The sequence below is a fragment of the Canis aureus genome, chromosome 10, assembly GCF_053574225.1.
Source record: "Canis aureus isolate CA01 chromosome 10, VMU_Caureus_v.1.0, whole genome shotgun sequence".
Lineage (NCBI taxonomy): Eukaryota > Metazoa > Chordata > Mammalia > Carnivora > Canidae > Canis > Canis aureus.
Window position 1 is genome coordinate 42357212 of NC_135620.1, and position 21561 is coordinate 42378772.

Sequence of the window (21561 nt, forward strand, 5' to 3'; positions counted from 1 at the left end):
AGGAGCAAAAGAAGACAACAAGGCCTCTCGGAGGAGAGTTTCCAAAAAGGAGGGAGCCCCCACAGACTCTGGGCTTCAGTGAGTGGCTTGCCCGTAGAAGTCACATGGCCACACAGGATCCACAAGGGAATCCATCTGGAGACCACTTCTCCTTTGGGACTCTGTTCCCTTGGCAGCGCTTCCATTGCTAGGCTTCAAGGGAACGGACCGGCTTGTAACTGGCAGACCCCACTAGGCATTTTCTTAAGGATATTGGCACTGGGACATCCACCAGTCTAATAGGGAAGGTATTATCTAGTGCTGCTTGATTATATTTCCGGATATGCCTGCTTCCTTTTCTGCCTACAGAGTTCCTATGTCCCTTCTTCTTGTTGTTGTACCGTGTGCTATGACTGCCATCACTTCACTCTGCTGGTTGTTTGGAGGTTTGTTTTTTCTCGACAGAACTCAGAGATACAGGGTAGGAGATGGGATCGGTCGTGTGCACCCTCAGCCTGACAGGCACATACGCACTGGCATCGAGGAGGACTATGGGTTGACTTCTCATGAGAGTAACAGAATCCTGAGGAGAAGAGTCATACGATCCACTCTTTCATCAGATTCTCTTCTGATTCCCTCCGTCTCGAAAGAAACCACAAATGCAAGAATGCTTGCAGAGAACGGTTTAATGAACAAAAGAATAAAAAACTTAATAAATAGAAAGCATCCCCACTCCCCCTGAATCACAGAGTGACGGTACACCTACTAGTATACAAAGAGAACCCAGTTGAGCCATAAATACAAATAAATAAATAAATAAATAAATAAATAAATAAATAAATAAATAAATAAACGAATGAGTAGGAAGTAGAGAGATGGGCAAGGTTATGTGAAAGTAAGCGGTGTTTGTCGACTTGACTTGATGGTGCTGCCCCGTCCTGAACACGTTGGACACCCGATTGCCTTCGTGTCACCGTGACGGCAGGCGTGAGCTTCTCTGAGGCGGCAGGACACGTGCAAGTGTGCTCTGATCAGTCAGGGAATGTCATTTCCGTGCGGACCCGGGCGGGTCTCATTTCCTCCTCCTGATTCTTTCTTGCAAGATTGTCGAGGAGAAGAAGGATCTCCCGATTTCTGCTCGGACCATCTCCCAGGCACACGGGCTGTGGTTCCTGTCTTGCAGGTAGAGGGAGATCCTTTGGAAGTAGGTCCTCAGGGTGGAGTCCTCATGCATGAGGGGGGTATCGGCCAGCCCCGCCTCCTGCAGGGGACAGGCCTCCAGGTCATCCAGCTGCTCAGAGAGCCCCGAGCACAGTTCCTCCAGGAGAGTCATGTTCCAAGGAGCAGAGGACGTGTCCGGGCAGAAGAGGTGGAAGACCTTCTGGGTCATCACGTGGACCACAGAGAGGGCCTGCGCCTCCTGGAGCCGCTGGCCATCAAACAGCTCCTTGGGGAAGGCAAAGTCATTGGTGTAGTGGTCACAAGAGCCGGCGGAGAGTCTCCTCATCTGTCCCAGGAGCGTCAGGACCCTCCAGTTGCGCAGGCCGTGGGTGTCGGGCAGGTGGCAAGCCAGACAGCACAGGGAGTGGCAGCTGAGCAGCACCAGGGCCACCGAGAAGGAGCAGGGCAGGGCCATCGGGGATCCTGCAGGGGCTGTGGGCCTGGCTGCGCTGGGCAAGTGTGGGAACCGCGGCTTCAGCTTCTCTGAGCATCTTCCCTCGTGTGTGGGGCTTAAGTAGGCATCAGACGCGTTTTCCATTTCTGAACGTCTCCCTCACTTTCTACTTCTCTTTTTGCTTTCCTTTATGATGCACTTTCGACTGGCTCTAGAGCACTGTTTCCCAACTACATGGGCGTGCTTGTCATGACTGCCCTTGCCTCCAGAGTCTTCTGGATTGGCTTTTCACGCATCATCCAGAAAAGTTCGGAACCCGGATGTGCTGTCTCTAGAGTACAGTGTATGTCCCATGCTCCTATCTGAACTTTGGACATACACAACCCCGTGTCGCTTCACCCTTCTCATGTGAAGGCGACGCAGGGTTAAGGATGTCTAACGCTGGTAAACATGAAGGCCAATTGTTAGGCTTCCGACGTGGAATGGGATGGCCAACGTTGAAGAGGGACCTATCGAGTACTGATAGGTACATGATTTCTGATACGGAAAGCACATATGCAGGTGAACCATGTCTACAAAGACAAGAGAATGAACGCAGAGTCTCTCCCAATTTAGAACGATGCCGAACTGCTGATCGGAATCGAAGAGTTGAATTACTTCCTTGACATGTGTTTCTGCAGTAAGGCCATTTCATGTTGCCTCGGCTGACAAAGTGATCTCTTGCCTCACCTGCGACTCCGTACTCATCAAGGTGTTTTCAAAACTCCTTTTTTTCTGTTTCGCACTGCGTCCAGTTACTGATGCGTTGACTGACTTTCGTAAAGTCAAACGATCATGCAGAATCTCTTTGTTCTGAAATGCTGAAAGCCCACATCACCTCCAGGCTCACACAGAAGCCACATCCACAAAGCGCCAAAGGCAGCTCCCGAGTCAGCCAAGGCCACCTCTCCCAGTGACTTTGAGATCCAGGAACGGATGGAGAGAAAGTCCTCTGCTCACAGGGGCCTGTCATTCCTAGGTGTGTCGCCCTCCTCGGCACACATTTCAGGGCTCTTCCACTAATTCAACGGCCATGCTTCTTGTGTGGTACTCAAGAAAGCCCAAGGAGAGACAACAAACAGGAAGCAAGAAGCTTTGGCTGGGGCCCTCCCAGACTGAGCTTTGGAGAGCCTACAGACCACTGGACTATCTAAGACTAGTTCACAGAGCTCAGAATCTTGGAAGCCTTGTCACAGGGATTCCCTCAGGTGGCTGAAGGTTCATTTCCAGGGACACTATGCAGATACAGACCACGGAGGTGGGAGAAGTCTCTCTACTTCGTATTTTTTTCTGCGCAGCTAACTACTCGTAAAAGATATCTTGATTTTTAGAGAAAGAGAGAGAGAGAGAGAGAGAGAGTGAAAGCAATATAGAGAGCAGCGTGAGCAGGGGAGGAGAGGGAGTAGCAGACACCTACCTGAGAAGGAGCCCGATGACAGGCTCCATCCAAGGACCCTGGGACTGGCGATCCAGCCAAAGACAGATGCCTCATGGAACGAGCCACCCACGTGCCCCAGGGACAAGGAATCCTCTGCAGTCTCTGCGCTTGTGGGGAGCCTGGTGTGGGGTTCCATGCAACCGCCCTGAGATGAGGATCTCAGCTGAAACCAAGATCTGGCTGTTTAGCCGACCTTGCCAACCACATTGCCTACCTCGCTGCTCTTTGGAACACTGTATTTTCCAGAGGGGGAGAGAGACAGCGAGAGCGAGAGCGAGAGAGAGCGAGAGAGAGCGAGAGAGAAAAGCTGAGGAAATTGGCTTTTTACACTCTCTGAATCCGTTCCTCCTAGAAAACCTGTTTTTACCTCGGGAGATGAATCACACAGCAGGGGCAAGCTGATGCACACAACACAAGCCAGGTGTCCAGGCCTGGTCACTATCTCAGTGCATTGCTGGCTGTAGGGGGCAGTCTTCTGCTGTAGAGCATCGGACAGACCACCGAGTCCAATCCTCCCGCTTTGTCTTTGCTTGTTCCTACAGCCACTGTCCCCTGCTTGTAACGGGGACGTGCCCTCCGGTCCATAATGGTCTGTCATCAGGAGCAAAAGAAGACAACAAGGCCTCTCGGAGGAGAGTTTCCAAAAAGGAGGGAGCCCCCACAGACTCTGGGCTTCAGTGAGTGGCTTGCCCGTAGAAGTCACATGGCCACACAGGATCCACAAGGGAATCCATCTGGAGACCACTTCTCCTTTGGGACTCTGTTCCCTTGGCAGCGCTTCCATTGCTAGGCTTCAAGGGAACGGACCGGCTTGTAACTGGCAGACCCCACTAGGCATTTTCTTAAGGATATTGGCACTGGGACATCCACCAGTCTAATAGGGAAGGTATTATCTAGTGCTGCTTGATTATATTTCCGGATATGCCTGCTTCCTTTTCTGCCTACAGAGTTCCTATGTCCCTTCTTCTTGTTGTTGTACCGTGTGCTATGACTGCCATCACTTCAATCTGCTGGTTGTTTGGAGGTTTGTTTTTTCTCGACAGAACTCAGAGATACAGGGTAGGAGATGGGATCGGTCGTGTGCACCCTCAGCCTGACAGGCACATACGCACTGGCATCGAGGAGGACTATGGGTTGACTTCTCATGAGAGTAACAGAATCCTGAGGAGAAGAGTCATACGATCCACTCTTTCATCAGATTCTCTTCTGATTCCCTCCGTCTCGAAAGAAACCACAAATGCAAGAATGCTTGCAGAGAACGGTTTAATGAACAAAAGAATAAAAAACTTAATAAATAGAAAGCATCCCCACTCCCCCTGAATCACAGAGTGACGGTACACCTACTAGTATACAAAGAGAACCCAGTTGAGCCATAAATACAAATAAATAAATAAATAAATAAATAAATAAATAAATAAATAAATAAATAAACGAATGAGTAGGAAGTAGAGAGATGGGCAAGGTTATGTGAAAGTAAGCGGTGTTTGTCGACTTGACTTGATGGTGCTGCCCCGTCCTGAACACGTTGGACACCCGATTGCCTTCGTGTCACCGTGACGGCAGGCGTGAGCTTCTCTGAGGCGGCAGGACACGTGCAAGTGTGCTCTGATCAGTCAGGGAATGTCATTTCCGTGCGGACCCGGGCGGGTCTCATTTCCTCCTCCTGATTCTTTCTTGCAAGATTGTCGAGGAGAAGAAGGATCTCCCGATTTCTGCTCGGACCATCTCCCAGGCACACGGGCTGTGGTTCCTGTCTTGCAGGTAGAGGGAGATCCTTTGGAAGTAGGTCCTCAGGGTGGAGTCCTCATGCATGAGGGGGGTCTCGGCCAGCCCCGCCTCCTGCAGGGGACAGGCCTCCAGGTCATCCAGCTGCTCAGAGAGCCCCGAGCACAGTTCCTCCAGGAGAGTCATGTTCCAAGGAGCAGAGGACGTGTCCGGGCAGAAGAGGTGGAAGACCTTCTGGGTCATCACGTGGACCACAGAGAGGGCCTGCGCCTCCTGGAGCCGCTGGCCATCAAACAGCTCCTTGGGGAAGGCAAAGTCATTGGTGTAGTGGTCACAAGAGCCGGCGGAGAGTCTCCTCATCTGTCCCAGGAGCGTCAGGACCCTCCAGTTGCGCAGGCCGTGGGTGTCGGGCAGGTGGCAAGCCAGACAGCACAGGGAGTGGCAGCTGAGCAGCACCAGGGCCACCGAGAAGGAGCAGGGCAGGGCCATCGGGGATCCTGCAGGGGCTGTGGGCCTGGCTGCGCTGGGCAAGTGTGGGAACCGCGGCTTCAGCTTCTCTGAGCATCTTCCCTCGTGTGTGGGGCTTAAGTAGGCATCAGACGCGTTTTCCATTTCTGAACGTCTCCCTCACTTTCTACTTCTCTTTTTGCTTTCCTTTATGATGCACTTTCGACTGGCTCTAGAGCACTGTTTCCCAACTACATGGGCGTGCTTGTCATGACTGCCCTTGCCTCCAGAGTCTTCTGGATTGGCTTTTCACGCATCATCCAGAAAAGTTCGGAACCCGGATGCGCTGTCTCTAGAGTACAGTGTATGTCCCATGCTCCTATCTGAACTTTGGACATACACAACCCCGTGTCGCTTCACCCTTCTCATGTGAAGGCGACGCAGGGTTAAGGATGTCTAACGCTGGTAAACATGAAGGCCAATTGTTAGGCTTCCGACGTGGAATGGGATGGCCAACGTTGAAGAGGGACCTATCGAGTACTGATAGGTACATGATTTCTGATACGGAAAGCACATATGCAGGTGAACCATGTCTACAAAGACAAGAGAATGAACGCAGAGTCTCTCCCAATTTAGAACGATGCCGAACTGCTGATCGGAATCGAAGAGTTGAATTACTTCCTTGACATGTGTTTCTGCAGTAAGGCCATTTCATGTTGCCTCGGCTGACAAAGTGATCTCTTGCCTCACCTGCGACTCCGTACTCATCAAGGTGTTTTCAAAACTCCTTTTTTTCTGTTTCGCACTGCGTCCAGTTACTGATGCGTTGACTGACTTTCGTAAAGTCAAACGATCATGCAGAATCTCTTTGTTCTGAAATGCTGAAAGCCCACATCACCTCCAGGCTCACACAGAAGCCACATCCACAAAGCGCCAAAGGCAGCTCCCGAGTCAGCCAAGGCCACCTCTCCCAGTGACTTTGAGATCCAGGAACGGATGGAGAGAAAGTCCTCTGCTCACAGGGGCCTGTCATTCCTAGGTGTGTCGCCCTCCTCGGCACACATTTCAGGGCTCTTCCACTAATTCAACGGCCATGCTTCTTGTGTGGTACTCAAGAAAGCCCAAGGAGAGACAACAAACAGGAAGCAAGAAGCTTTGGCTGGGGCCCTCCCAGACTGAGCTTTGGAGAGCCTACAGACCACTGGACTATCTAAGACTAGTTCACAGAGCTCAGAATCTTGGAAGCCTTGTCACAGGGATTCCCTCAGGTGGCTGAAGGTTCATTTCCAGGGACACTATGCAGATACAGACCATGGAGGTGGGAGAAGTCTCTCTACTTCGTATTTTTTTTCTGCGCAGCTAACTACTCATAAAAGATATCTTGATTTTTAGAGAAAGAGAGAGAGAGAGAGAGAGAGAGTGAAAGCAATATAGAGAGCAGCGTGAGCAGGGGAGGAGAGGGAGTAGCAGACACCTACCTGAGAAGGAGCCCGATGACAGGCTCCATCCAAGGACCCTGGGACTGGCGATCCAGCCAAAGACAGATGCCTCATGGAACGAGCCACCCACGTGCCCCAGGGACAAGGAATCCTCTGCAGTCTCTGCGCTTGTGGGGAGCCTGGTGTGGGGTTCCATGCAACCGCCCTGAGATGAGGATCTCAGCTGAAACCAAGATCTGGCTGTTTAGCCGACCTTGCCAACCACATTGCCTACCTCGCTGCTCTTTGGAACACTGTATTTTCCAGAGGGGGAGAGAGACAGCGAGAGCGAGAGCGAGAGAGAGCGAGAGAGAGCGAGAGAGAAAAGCTGAGGAAATTGGCTTTTTACACTCTCTGAATCCGTTCCTCCTAGAAAACCTGTTTTTACCTCGGGAGATGAATCACACAGCAGGGGCAACCTGATGCACACAACACAAGCCAGGTGTCCAGGCCTGGTCACTATCTCAGTGCATTGCTGGCTGTAGGGGGCAGTCTTCTGCTGTAGAGCATCGGACAGACCACCGAGTCCAATCCTCCCGCTTTGTCTTTGCTTGTTCCTACAGCCACTGTCCCCTGCTTGTAACGGGGACGTGCCCTCCGGTCCATAATGGTCTGTCATCAGGAGCAAAAGAAGACAACAAGGCCTCTCGGAGGAGAGTTTCCAAAAAGGAGGGAGCCCCCACAGACTCTGGGCTTCAGTGAGTGGCTTGCCCGTAGAAGTCACATGGCCACACAGGATCCACAAGGGAATCCATCTGGAGACCACTTCTCCTTTGGGACTCTGTTCCCTTGGCAGCGCTTCCATTGCTAGGCTTCAAGGGAACGGACCGGCTTGTAACTGGCAGACCCCACTAGGCATTTTCTTAAGGATATTGGCACTGGGACATCCACCAGTCTAATAGGGAAGGTATTATCTAGTGCTGCTTGATTATATTTCCGGATATGCCTGCTTCCTTTTCTGCCTACAGAGTTCCTATGTCCCTTCTTCTTGTTGTTGTACCGTGTGCTATGACTGCCATCACTTCACTCTGCTGGTTGTTTGGAGGTTTGTTTTTTCTCGACAGAACTCAGAGATACAGGGTAGGAGATGGGATCGGTCGTGTGCACCCTCAGCCTGACAGGCACATACGCACTGGCATCGAGGAGGACTATGGGTTGACTTCTCATGAGAGTAACAGAATCCTGAGGAGAAGAGTCATACGATCCACTCTTTCATCAGATTCTCTTCTGATTCCCTCCGTCTCGAAAGAAACCACAAATGCAAGAATGCTTGCAGAGAACGGTTTAATGAACAAAAGAATAAAAAACTTAATAAATAGAAAGCATCCCCACTCCCCCTGAATCACAGAGTGACGGTACACCTACTAGTATACAAAGAGAACCCAGTTGAGCCATAAATACAAATAAATAAATAAATAAATAAATAAATAAATAAATAAGCGAATGTGTAGTAAGTAGAGAGATGGGCAAGGTTATGTGAAAGTAAGCGGTGTTTGTCGACTTGACTTGATGGTGCTGCCCCGTCCTGAACACGTTGGACACCCGATTGCCTTCGTGTCACCGTGACGGCAGGCGTGAGCTTCTCTGAGGCGGCAGGACACGTGCAAGTGTGCTCTGATCAGTCAGGGAATGTCATTTCCGTGCGGACCCGGGCGGGTCTCATTTCCTCCTCCTGATTCTTTCTTGCAAGATTGTCGAGGAGAAGAAGGATCTCCCGATTTCTGCTCGGACCATCTCCCAGGCACACGGGCTGTGGTTCCTGTCTTGCAGGTAGAGGGAGATCCTTTGGAAGTAGGTCCTCAGGGTGGAGTCCTCATGCATGAGGGGGGTCTCGGCCAGCCCCGCCTCCTGCAGGGGACAGGCCTCCAGGTCATCCAGCTGCTCAGAGAGCCCCGAGCACAGTTCCTCCAGGAGAGTCATGTTCCAAGGAGCAGAGGACGTGTCCGGGCAGAAGAGGTGGAAGACCTTCTGGGTCATCACGTGGACCACAGAGAGGGCCTGCGCCTCCTGGAGCCGCTGGCCATCAAACAGCTCCTTGGGGAAGGCAAAGTCATTGGTGTAGTGGTCACAAGAGCCGGCGGAGAGTCTCCTCATCTGTCCCAGGAGCGTCAGGACCCTCCAGTTGCGCAGGCCGTGGGTGTCGGGCAGGTGGCAAGCCAGACAGCACAGGGAGTGGCAGCTGAGCAGCACCAGGGCCACCGAGAAGGAGCAGGGCAGGGCCATCGGGGATCCTGCAGGGGCTGTGGGCCTGGCTGCACTGGGCAAGTGTGGGAACCGCGGCTTCAGCTTCTCTGAGCATCTTCCCTCGTGTGTGGGGCTTAAGTAGGCATCAGACGCGTTTTCCATTTCTGAACGTCTCCCTCACTTTCTACTTCTCTTTTTGCTTTCCTTTATGATGCACTTTCGACTGGCTCTAGAGCACTGTTTCCCAACTACATGGGCGTGCTTGTCATGACTGCCCTTGCCTCCAGAGTCTTCTGGATTGGCTTTTCACGCATCATCCAGAAAAGTTCGGAACCCGGATGCGCTGTCTCTAGAGTACAGTGTATGTCCCATGCTCCTATCTGAACTTTGGACATACACAACCCCGTGTCGCTTCACCCTTCTCATGTGAAGGCGACGCAGGGTTAAGGATGTCTAACGCTGGTAAACATGAAGGCCAATTGTTAGGCTTCCGACGTGGAATGGGATGGCCAACGTTGAAGAGGGACCTATCGAGTACTGATAGGTACATGATTTCTGATACGGAAAGCACATATGCAGGTGAACCATGTCTACAAAGACAAGAGAATGAACGCAGAGTCTCTCCCAATTTAGAACGATGCCGAACTGCTGATCGGAATCGAAGAGTTGAATTACTTCCTTGACATGTGTTTCTGCAGTAAGGCCATTTCATGTTGCCTCGGCTGACAAAGTGATCTCTTGCCTCACCTGCGACTCCGTACTCATCAAGGTGTTTTCAAAACTCCTTTTTTTCTGTTTCGCACTGCGTCCAGTTACTGATGCGTTGACTGACTTTCGTAAAGTCAAACGATCATGCAGAATCTCTTTGTTCTGAAATGCTGAAAGCCCACATCACCTCCAGGCTCACACAGAAGCCACATCCACAAAGCGCCAAAGGCAGCTCCCGAGTCAGCCAAGGCCACCTCTCCCAGTGACTTTGAGATCCAGGAACGGATGGAGAGAAAGTCCTCTGCTCACAGGGGCCTGTCATTCCTAGGTGTGTCGCCCTCCTCGGCACACATTTCAGGGCTCTTCCACTAATTCAACGGCCATGCTTCTTGTGTGGTACTCAAGAAAGCCCAAGGAGAGACAACAAACAGGAAGCAAGAAGCTTTGGCTGGGGCCCTCCCAGACTGAGCTTTGGAGAGCCTACAGACCACTGGACTATCTAAGACTAGTTCACAGAGCTCAGAATCTTGGAAGCCTTGTCACAGGGATTCCCTCAGGTGGCTGAAGGTTCATTTCCAGGGACACTATGCAGATACAGACCATGGAGGTGGGAGAAGTCTCTCTACTTCGTATTTTTTTTCTGCGCAGCTAACTACTCATAAAAGATATCTTGATTTTTAGAGAAAGAGAGAGAGAGAGAGAGAGAGTGAAAGCAATATAGAGAGCAGCGTGAGCAGGGGAGGAGAGGGAGTAGCAGACACCTACCTGAGAAGGAGCCCGATGACAGGCTCCATCCAAGGACCCTGGGACTGGCGATCCAGCCAAAGACAGATGCCTCATGGAACGAGCCACCCACGTGCCCCAGGGACAAGGAATCCTCTGCAGTCTCTGCGCTTGTGGGGAGCCTGGTGTGGGGTTCCATGCAACCGCCCTGAGATGAGGATCTCAGCTGAAACCAAGATCTGGCTGTTTAGCCGACCTTGCCAACCACATTGCCTACCTCGCTGCTCTTTGGAACACTGTATTTTCCAGAGGGGGAGAGAGACAGCGAGAGCGAGAGCGAGAGAGAGCGAGAGAGAGCGAGAGAGAAAAGCTGAGGAAATTGGCTTTTTACACTCTCTGAATCCGTTCCTCCTAGAAAACCTGTTTTTACCTCGGGAGATGAATCACACAGCAGGGGCAACCTGATGCACACAACACAAGCCAGGTGTCCAGGCCTGGTCACTATCTCAGTGCATTGCTGGCTGTAGGGGGCAGTCTTCTGCTGTAGAGCATCGGACAGACCACCGAGTCCAATCCTCCCGCTTTGTCTTTGCTTGTTCCTACAGCCACTGTCCCCTGCTTGTAACGGGGACGTGCCCTCCGGTCCATAATGGTCTGTCATCAGGAGCAAAAGAAGACAACAAGGCCTCTCGGAGGAGAGTTTCCAAAAAGGAGGGAGCCCCCACAGACTCTGGGCTTCAGTGAGTGGCTTGCCCGTAGAAGTCACATGGCCACACAGGATCCACAAGGGAATCCATCTGGAGACCACTTCTCCTTTGGGACTCTGTTCCCTTGGCAGCGCTTCCATTGCTAGGCTTCAAGGGAACGGACCGGCTTGTAACTGGCAGACCCCACTAGGCATTTTCTTAAGGATATTGGCACTGGGACATCCACCAGTCTAATAGGGAAGGTATTATCTAGTGCTGCTTGATTATATTTCCGGATATGCCTGCTTCCTTTTCTGCCTACAGAGTTCCTATGTCCCTTCTTCTTGTTGTTGTACCGTGTGCTATGACTGCCATCACTTCACTCTGCTGGTTGTTTGGAGGTTTGTTTTTTCTCGACAGAACTCAGAGATACAGGGTAGGAGATGGGATCGGTCGTGTGCACCCTCAGCCTGACAGGCACATACGCACTGGCATCGAGGAGGACTATGGGTTGACTTCTCATGAGAGTAACAGAATCCTGAGGAGAAGAGTCATACGATCCACTCTTTCATCAGATTCTCTTCTGATTCCCTCCGTCTCGAAAGAAACCACAAATGCAAGAATGCTTGCAGAGAACGGTTTAATGAACAAAAGAATAAAAAACTTAATAAATAGAAAGCATCCCCACTCCCCCTGAATCACAGAGTGACGGTACACCTACTAGTATACAAAGAGAACCCAGTTGAGCCATAAATACAAATAAATAAATAAATAAATAAATAAATAAATAAATAAGCGAATGTGTAGTAAGTAGAGAGATGGGCAAGGTTATGTGAAAGTAAGCGGTGTTTGTCGACTTGACTTGATGGTGCTGCCCCGTCCTGAACACGTTGGACACCCTATTGCCTTCGTGTCACCGTGACGGCAGGCGTGAGCTTCTCTGAGGCAGCAGGACACGTGCAAGTGTGCTCTGATCAGTCAGGGAATGTCATTTCCGTGCGGACCCGGGCGGGTCTCATTTCCTCCTCCTGATTCTTTCTTGCAAGATTGTCGAGGAGAAGAAGGATCTCCCGATTTCTGCTCGGACCATCTCCCAGGCACACGGGCTGTGGTTCCTGTCTTGCAGGTAGAGGGAGATCCTTTGGAAGTAGGTCCTCAGGGTGGAGTCCTCATGCATGAGGGGGGTCTCGGCCAGCCCCGCCTCCTGCAGGGGACAGGCCTCCAGGTCATCCAGCTGCTCAGAGAGCCCCGAGCACAGTTCCTCCAGGAGAGTCATGTTCCAAGGAGCAGAGGACGTGTCCGGGCAGAAGAGGTGGAAGACCTTCTGGGTCATCACGTGGACCACAGAGAGGGCCTGCGCCTCCTGGAGCCGCTGGCCATCAAACAGCTCCTTGGGGAAGGCAAAGTCATTGGTGTAGTGGTCACAAGAGCCGGCGGAGAGTCTCCTCATCTGTCCCAGGAGCGTCAGGACCCTCCAGTTGCGCAGGCCGTGGGTGTCGGGCAGGTGGCAAGCCAGACAGCACAGGGAGTGGCAGCTGAGCAGCACCAGGGCCACCGAGAAGGAGCAGGGCAGGGCCATCGGGGATCCTGCAGGGGCTGTGGGCCTGGCTGCGCTGGGCAAGTGTGGGAACCGCGGCTTCAGCTTCTCTGAGCATCTTCCCTCGTGTGTGGGGCTTAAGTAGGCATCAGACGCGTTTTCCATTTCTGAACGTCTCCCTCACTTTCTACTTCTCTTTTTGCTTTCCTTTATGATGCACTTTCGACTGGCTCTAGAGCACTGTTTCCCAACTACATGGGCGTGCTTGTCATGACTGCCCTTGCCTCCAGAGTCTTCTGGATTGGCTTTTCACGCATCATCCAGAAAAGTTCGGAACCCGGATGCGCTGTCTCTAGAGTACAGTGTATGTCCCATGCTCCTATCTGAACTTTGGACATACACAACCCCGTGTCGCTTCACCCTTCTCATGTGAAGGCGACGCAGGGTTAAGGATGTCTAACGCTGGTAAACATGAAGGCCAATTGTTAGGCTTCCGACGTGGAATGGGATGGCCAACGTTGAAGAGGGACCTATCGAGTACTGATAGGTACATGATTTCTGATACGGAAAGCACATATGCAGGTGAACCATGTCTACAAAGACAAGAGAATGAACGCAGAGTCTCTCCCAATTTAGAACGATGCCGAACTGCTGATCGGAATCGAAGAGTTGAATTACTTCCTTGACATGTGTTTCTGCAGTAAGGCCATTTCATGTTGCCTCGGCTGACAAAGTGATCTCTTGCCTCACCTGCGACTCCGTACTCATCAAGGTGTTTTCAAAACTCCTTTTTTTCTGTTTCGCACTGCGTCCAGTTACTGATGCGTTGACTGACTTTCGTAAAGTCAAACGATCATGCAGAATCTCTTTGTTCTGAAATGCTGGAAGCCCACATCACCTCCAGGCTCACACAGAAGCCACATCCACAAAGCGCCAAAGGCAGCTCCCGAGTCAGCCAAGGCCACCTCTCCCAGTGACTTTGAGATCCAGGAACGGATGGAGAGAAAGTCCTCTGCTCACAGGGGCCTGTCATTCCTAGGTGTGTCGCCCTCCTCGGCACACATTTCAGGGCTCTTCCACTAATTCAACGGCCATGCTTCTTGTGTGGTACTCAAGAAAGCCCAAGGAGAGACAACAAACAGGAAGCAAGAAGCTTTGGCTGGGGCCCTCCCAGACTGAGCTTTGGAGAGCCTACAGACCACTGGACTATCTAAGACTAGTTCACAGAGCTCAGAATCTTGGAAGCCTTGTCACAGGGATTCCCTCAGGTGGCTGAAGGTTCATTTCCAGGGACACTATGCAGATACAGACCATGGAGGTGGGAGAAGTCTCTCTACCTCGTATTTTTTTTCTGCGCAGCTAACTACTCGTAAAAGATATCTTGATTTTTAGAGAAAGAGAGAGAGAGAGAGAGAGAGAGAGAGAGTGAAAGCAATATAGAGAGCAGCGTGAGCAGGGGAGGAGAGGGAGTAGCAGACACCTACCTGAGAAGGAGCCCGATGACAGGCTCCATCCAAGGACCCTGGGACTGGCGATCCAGCCAAAGACAGATGCCTCATGGAACGAGCCACCCACGTGCCCCAGGGACAAGGAATCCTCTGCAGTCTCTGCGCTTGTGGGGAGCCTGGTGTGGGGTTCCATGCAACCGCCCTGAGATGAGGATCTCAGCTGAAACCAAGATCTGGCTGTTTAGCCGACCTTGCCAACCACATTGCCTACCTCGCTGCTCTTTGGAACACTGTATTTTCCAGAGGGGGAGAGAGACAGCGAGAGCGAGAGCGAGAGAGAGCGAGAGAGAGCGAGAGAGAAAAGCTGAGGAAATTGGCTTTTTACACTCTCTGAATCCGTTCCTCCTAGAAAACCTGTTTTTACCTCGGGAGATGAATCACACAGCAGGGGCAACCTGATGCACACAACACAAGCCAGGTGTCCAGGCCTGGTCACTATCTCAGTGCATTGCTGGCTGTAGGGGGCAGTCTTCTGCTGTAGAGCATCGGACAGACCACCGAGTCCAATCCTCCCGCTTTGTCTTTGCTTGTTCCTACAGCCACTGTCCCCTGCTTGTAACGGGGACGTGCCCTCCGGTCCATAATGGTCTGTCATCAGGAGCAAAAGAAGACAACAAGGCCTCTCGGAGGAGAGTTTCCAAAAAGGAGGGAGCCCCCACAGACTCTGGGCTTCAGTGAGTGGCTTGCCCGTAGAAGTCACATGGCCACACAGGATCCACAAGGGAATCCATCTGGAGACCACTTCTCCTTTGGGACTCTGTTCCCTTGGCAGCGCTTCCATTGCTAGGCTTCAAGGGAATGGACCGGCTTGTAACTGGCAGACCCCACTAGGCATTTTCTTAAGGATATTGGCACTGGGACATCCACCAGTCTAATAGGGAAGGTATTATCTAGTGCTGCTTGATTATATTTCCGGATATGCCTACTTCCTTTTCTGCCTACAGAGTTCCTATGTCCCTTCTTCTTGTTGTTGTACCGTGTGCTATGACTGCCATCACTTCACTCTGCTGGTTGTTTGGAGGTTTGTTTTTTCTCGACAGAACTCAGAGATACAGGGTAGGAGATGGGATCGGTCGTGTGCACCCTCAGCCTGACAGGCACATACGCACTGGCATCGAGGAGGACTATGGGTTGACTTCTCATGAGAGTAACAGAATCCTGAGGAGAAGAGTCATACGATCCACTCTTTCATCAGATTCTCTTCTGATTCCCTCCGTCTCGAAAGAAACCACAAATGCAAGAATGCTTGCAGAGAACGGTTTAATGAACAAAAGAATAAAAAACTTAATAAATAGAAAGCATCCCCACTCCCCCTGAATCACAGAGTGACGGTACACCTACTAGTATACAAAGAGAACCCAGTTGAGCCATAAATACAAATAAATAAATAAATAAATAAATAAATAAATAAATAAATAAACGAATGAGTAGGAAGTAGAGAGATGGGCAAGGTTATGTGAAAGTAAGCGGTGTTTGTCGACTTGACTTGATGGTGCTGCCCCGTCCTGAACACGTTGGACACCCGATTGCCTTCGTGTCACCGTGACGGCAGGCGTGAGCTTCTCTGAGGCGGCAGGACACGTGCAAGTGTGCTCTGATCAGTCAGGGAATGTCATTTCCGTGCGGACCCGGGCGGGTCTCATTTCCTCCTCCTGATTCTTTCTTGCAAGATTGTCGAGGAGAAGAAGGATCTCCCGATTTCTGCTCGGACCATCTCCCAGGCACACGGGCTGTGGTTCCTGTCTTGCAGGTAGAGGGAGATCCTTTGGAAGTAGGTCCTCAGGGTGGAGTCCTCATGCATGAGGGGGGTCTCGGCCAGCCCCGCCTCCTGCAGGGGACAGGCCTCCAGGTCATCCAGCTGCTCAGAGAGCCCCGAGCACAGTTCCTCCAGGAGAGTCATGTTCCAAGGAGCAGAGGACGTGTCCGGGCAGAAGAGGTGGAAGACCTTCTGGGTCATCACGTGGACCACAGAGAGGGCCTGCGCCTCCTGGAGCCGCTGGCCATCAAACAGCTCCTTGGGGAAGGCAAAGTCATTGGTGTAGTGGTCACAAGAGCCGGCGGAGAGTCTCCTCATCTGTCCCAGGAGCGTCAGGACCCTCCAGTTGCGCAGGCCGTGGGTGTCGGGCAGGTGGCAAGCCAGACAGCACAGGGAGTGGCAGCTGAGCAGCACCAGGGCCACCGAGAAGGAGCAGGGCAGGGCCATCGGGGATCCTGCAGGGGCTGTGGGCCTGGCTGCGCTGGGCAAGTGTGGGAACCGCGGCTTCAGCTTCTCTGAGCATCTTCCCTCGTGTGTGGGGCTTAAGTAGGCATCAGACGCGTTTTCCATTTCTGAACGTCTCCCTCACTTTCTACTTCTCTTTTTGCTTTCCTTTATGATGCACTTTCGACTGGCTCTAGAGCACTGTTTCCCAACTACATGGGCGTGCTTGTCATGACTGCCCTTGCCTCCAGAGTCTTCTGGATTGGCTTTTCACGCATCATCCAGAAAAGTTCGGAACCCGGATGCGCTGTCTCTAGAGTACAGTGTATGTCCCATGCTCCTATCTGAACTTTGGACATACACAACCCCGTGTCGCTTCACCCTTCTCATGTGAAGGCGACGCAGGGTTAAGGATGTCTAACGCTGGTAAACATGAAGGCCAATTGTTAGGCTTCCGACGTGGAATGGGATGGCCAACGTTGAAGAGGGACCTATCGAGTACTGATAGGTACATGATTTCTGATACGGAAAGCACATATGCAGGTGAACCATGTCTACAAAGACAAGAGAATGAACGCAGAGTCTCTCCCAATTTAGAACGATGCCGAACTGCTGATCGGAATCGAAGAGTTGAATTACTTCCTTGACATGTGTTTCTGCAGTAAGGCCATTTCATGTTGCCTCGGCTGACAAAGTGATCTCTTGCCTCACCTGCGACTCCGTACTCATCAAGGTGTTTTCAAAACTCCTTTTTTTCTGTTTCGCACTGCGTCCAGTTACTGATGCGTTGACTGACTTTCGTAAAGTCAAACGATCATGCAGAATCTCTTTGTTCTGAAATGCTGAAAGCCCACATCACCTCCAGGCTCACACAGAAGCCACATCCACAAAGCGCCAAAGGCAGCTCCCGAGTCAGCCAAGGCCACCTCTCCCAGTGACTTTGAGATCCAGGAACGGATGGAGAGAAAGTCCTCTGCTCACAGGGGCCTGTCATTCCTAGGTGTGTCGCCCTCCTCGGCACACATTTCAGGGCTCTTCCACTAATTCAACGGCCATGCTTCTTGTGTGGTACTCAAGAAAGCCCAAGGAGAGACAACAAACAGGAAGCAAGAAGCTTTGGCTGGGGCCCTCCCAGACTGAGCTTTGGAGAGCCTACAGACCACTGGACTATCTAAGACTAGTTCACAGAGCTCAGAATCTTGGAAGCCTTGTCACAGGGATTCCCTCAGGTGGCTGAAGGTTCATTTCCAGGGACACTATGCAGATACAGACAATGGAGGTGGGAGAAGTCTCTCTACTTCGTATTTTTTTTCTGCGCAGCTAACTACTCGTAAAAGATATCTTGATTTTTAGAGAAAGAGAGAGAGAGAGAGAGAGAGAGAGAGAGTGAAAGCAATATAGAGAGCAGCGTGAGCAGGGGAGGAGAGGGAGTAGCAGACACCTACCTGAGAAGGAGCCCGATGACAGGCTCCATCCAAGGACCCTGGGACTGGCGATCCAGCCAAAGACAGATGCCTCATGGAACGAGCCACCCACGTGCCCCAGGGACAAGGAATCCTCTGCAGTCTCTGCGCTTGTGGGGAGCCTGGTGTGGGGTTCCATGCAACCGCCCTGAGATGAGGATCTCAGCTGAAACCAAGATCTGGCTGTTTAGCCGACCTTGCCAACCACATTGCCTACCTCGCTGCTCTTTGGAACACTGTATTTTCCAGAGGGGGAGAGAGACAGCGAGAGCGAGAGCGAGAGAGAGCGAGAGAGAGCGAGAGAGAAAAGCTGAGGAAATTGGCTTTTTACACTCTCTGAATCCGTTCCTCCTAGAAAACCTGTTTTTACCTCGGGAGATGAATCACACAGCAGGGGCAAGCTGATGCACACAACACAAGCCAGGTGTCCAGGCCTGGTCACTATCTCAGTGCATTGCTGGCTGTAGGGGGCAGTCTTCTGCTGTAGAGCATCGGACAGACCACCGAGTCCAATCCTCCCGCTTTGTCTTTGCTTGTTCCTACAGCCACTGTCCCCTGCTTGTAACGGGGACGTGCCCTCCGGTCCATAATGGTCTGTCATCAGGAGCAAAAGAAGACAACAAGGCCTCTCGGAGGAGAGTTTCCAAAAAGGAGGGAGCCCCCACAGACTCTGGGCTTCAGTGAGTGGCTTGCCCGTAGAAGTCACATGGCCACACAGGATCCACAAGGGAATCCATCTGGAGACCACTTCTCCTTTGGGACTCTGTTCCCTTGGCAGCGCTTCCATTGCTAGGCTTCAAGGGAACGGACCGGCTTGTAACTGGCAGACCCCACTAGGCATTTTCTTAAGGATATTGGCACTGGGACATCCACCAGTCTAATAGGGAAGGTATTATCTAGTGCTGCTTGATTATATTTCCGGATATGCCTGCTTCCTTTTCTGCCTACAGAGTTCCTATGTCCCTTCTTCTTGTTGTTGTACCGTGTGCTATGACTGCCATCACTTCACTCTGCTGGTTGTTTGGAGGTTTGTTTTTTCTCGACAGAACTCAGAGATACAGGGTAGGAGATGGGATCGGTCGTGTGCACCCTCAGCCTGACAGGCACATACGCACTGGCATCGAGGAGGACTATGGGTTGACTTCTCATGAGAGTAACAGAATCCTGAGGAGAAGAGTCATACGATCCACTCTTTCATCAGATTCTCTTCTGATTCCCTCCGTCTCGAAAGAAACCACAAATGCAAGAATGCTTGCAGAGAACGGTTTAATGAACAAAAGAATAAAAAACTTAATAAATAGAAAGCATCCCCACTCCCCCTGAATCACAGAGTGACGGTACACCTACTAGTATACAAAGAGAACCCAGTTGAGCCATAAATACAAATAAATAAATAAATAAATAAATAAATAAATAAATAAATAAACGAATGAGTAGGAAGTAGAGAGATGGGCAAGGTTATGTGAAAGTAAGCGGTGTTTGTCGACTTGACTTGATGGTGCTGCCCCGTCCTGAACACGTTGGACACCCGATTGCCTTCGTGTCACCGTGACGGCAGGCGTGAGCTTCTCTGAGGCGGCAGGACACGTGCAAGTGTGCTCTGATCAGTCAGGGAATGTCATTTCCGTGCGGACCCGGGCGGGTCTCATTTCCTCCTCCTGATTCTTTCTTGCAAGATTGTCGAGGAGAAGAAGGATCTCCCGATTTCTGCTCGGACCATCTCCCAGGCACACGGGCTGTGGTTCCTGTCTTGCAGGTAGAGGGAGATCCTTTGGAAGTAGGTCCTCAGGGTGGAGTCCTCATGCATGAGGGGGGTCTCGGCCAGCCCCGCCTCCTGCAGGGGACAGGCCTCCAGGTCATCCAGCTGCTCAGAGAGCCCCGAGCACAGTTCCTCCAGGAGAGTCATGTTCCAAGGAGCAGAGGACGTGTCCGGGCAGAAGAGGTGGAAGACCTTCTGGGTCATCACGTGGACCACAGAGAGGGCCTGCGCCTCCTGGAGCCGCTGGCCATCAAACAGCTCCTTGGGGAAGGCAAAGTCATTGGTGTAGTGGTCACAAGAGCCGGCGGAGAGTCTCCTCATCTGTCCCAGGAGCGTCAGGACCCTCCAGTTGCGCAGGCCGTGGGTGTCGGGCAGGTGGCAAGCCAGACAGCACAGGGAGTGGCAGCTGAGCAGCACCAGGGCCACCGAGAAGGAGCAGGGCAGGGCCATCGGGGATCCTGCAGGGGCTGTGGGCCTGGCTGCGCTGGGCAAGTGTGGGAACCGCGGCTTCAGCTTCTCTGAGCATCTTCCCTCGTGTGTGGGGCTTAAGTAGGCATCAGACGCGTTTTCCATTTCTGAACGTCTCCCTCACTTTCTACTTCTCTTTTTGCTTTCCTTTATGATGCACTTTCGACTGGCTCTAGAGCACTGTTTCCCAACTACATGGGCGTGCTTGTCATGACTGCCCTTGCCTCCAGAGTCTTCTGGATTGGCTTTTCACGCATCATCCAGAAAAGTTCGGAACCCGGATGCGCTGTCTCTAGAGTACAGTGTATGTCCCATGCTCCTATCTGAACTTTGGACATACACAACCCCGTGTCGCTTCACCCTTCTCGTGTGAAGGCGACGCAGGGTTAAGGATGTCTAACGCTGGTAAACATGAAGGCCAATTGTTAGGCTTCCGACGTGGAATGGGATGGCCAACGTTGAAGAGGGACCTATCGAGTACTGATAGGTACATGATTTCTGATACGGAAAGCACATATGCAGGTGAACCATGTCTACAAAGACAAGAGAATGAACGCAGAGTCTCTCCCAATTTAGAACGATGCCGAACTGCTGATCGGAATCGAAGAGTTGAATTACTTCCTTGACATGTGTTTCTGCAGTAAGGCCATTTCATGTTGCCTCGGCTGACAAAGTGATCTCTTGCCTCACCTGCGACTCCGTACTCATCAAGGTGTTTTCAAAACTCCTTTTTTTCTGTTTCGCACTGCGTCCAGTTACTGATGCGTTGACTGACTTTCGTAAAGTCAAACGATCATGCAGAATCTCTTTGTTCTGAAATGCTGAAAGCCCACATCACCTCCAGGCTCACACAGAAGCCACATCCACAAAGCGCCAAAGGCAGCTCTCGAGTCAGCCAAGGCCACCTCTCCCAGTGACTTTGAGATCCAGGAACGGATGGAGAGAAAGTCCTCTGCTCACAGGGGCCTGTCATTCCTAGGTGTGTCGCCCTCCTCGGCACACATTTCAGGGCTCTTCCACTAATTCAACGGCCATGCTTCTTGTGTGGTACTCAAGAAAGCCCAAGGAGAGACAACAAACAGGAAGCAAGAAGCTTTGGCTGGGGCCCTCCCAGACTGAGCTTTGGAGAGCCTACAGACCACTGGACTATCTAAGACTAGTTCACAGAGCTCAGAATCTTGGAAGCCTTGTCACAGGGATTCCCTCAGGTGGCTGAAGGTTCATTTCCAGGGACACTATGCAGATACAGACCATGGAGGTGGGAGAAGTCTCTCTACTTCGTATTTTTTTTCTGCGCAGCTAACTACTCGTAAAAGATATCTTGATTTTTAGAGAAAGAGAGAAAGAGAGAGAGAGAGAGAGAGAGAGAGAAAGCAATATAGAGAGCAGCGTGAGCAGGGGAGGAGAGGGAGTAGCAGACACCTACCTGAGAAGGAGCCCGATGACAGGCTCCATCCAAGGACCCTGGGACTGGCGATCCAGCCAAAGACAGATGCCTCATGGAACGAGCCACCCACGTGCCCCAGGGACAAGGAATCCTCTGCAGTCTCTGCGCTTGTGGGGAGCCTGGTGTGGGGTTCCATGCAACCGCCCTGAGATGAGGA

The 21561-nt window shown here is 51.7% G+C and overlaps 6 protein-coding genes and 1 long non-coding RNA gene across 7 annotated transcripts in view; 1 reads left to right on the plus strand and 6 right to left on the minus strand.

Annotated features, from left to right (window-relative positions):
* Nucleotides 1-21561, plus strand: part of LOC144322277 (uncharacterized) — a 192224-nt gene that overhangs the window by 64306 nt on the left and 106357 nt on the right. The gene's annotated exons all lie outside the window — the stretch shown is intronic.
* LOC144321682 (interferon alpha-1/2-like) lies at nt 1052-1615 on the minus strand. Its single transcript, XM_077910961.1, has one exon. The coding sequence runs from the start codon at nt 1613-1615 to the stop codon at nt 1052-1054; it is 564 nt and encodes a 187-aa protein (XP_077767087.1).
* Nucleotides 4722-5285, minus strand: LOC144321684 (interferon alpha-1/2). Its single transcript, XM_077910962.1, has one exon. It carries the CDS (start codon nt 5283-5285, stop codon nt 4722-4724), a length of 564 nt encoding a protein of 187 aa, XP_077767088.1.
* On the minus strand, nt 8381-8944 carry LOC144321685 (interferon alpha-1/2). The gene has a single exon (XM_077910963.1). It carries the CDS (start codon nt 8942-8944, stop codon nt 8381-8383), a length of 564 nt encoding a protein of 187 aa, XP_077767089.1.
* On the minus strand, nt 12038-12601 carry LOC144321686 (interferon alpha-1/2). The gene has a single exon (XM_077910964.1). It carries the CDS (start codon nt 12599-12601, stop codon nt 12038-12040), a length of 564 nt encoding a protein of 187 aa, XP_077767090.1.
* On the minus strand, nt 15707-16270 carry LOC144321687 (interferon alpha-1/2). Its single transcript, XM_077910966.1, has one exon. It carries the CDS (start codon nt 16268-16270, stop codon nt 15707-15709), a length of 564 nt encoding a protein of 187 aa, XP_077767092.1.
* On the minus strand, nt 19376-19939 carry LOC144321688 (interferon alpha-1/2). The gene has a single exon (XM_077910967.1). The coding sequence runs from the start codon at nt 19937-19939 to the stop codon at nt 19376-19378; it is 564 nt and encodes a 187-aa protein (XP_077767093.1).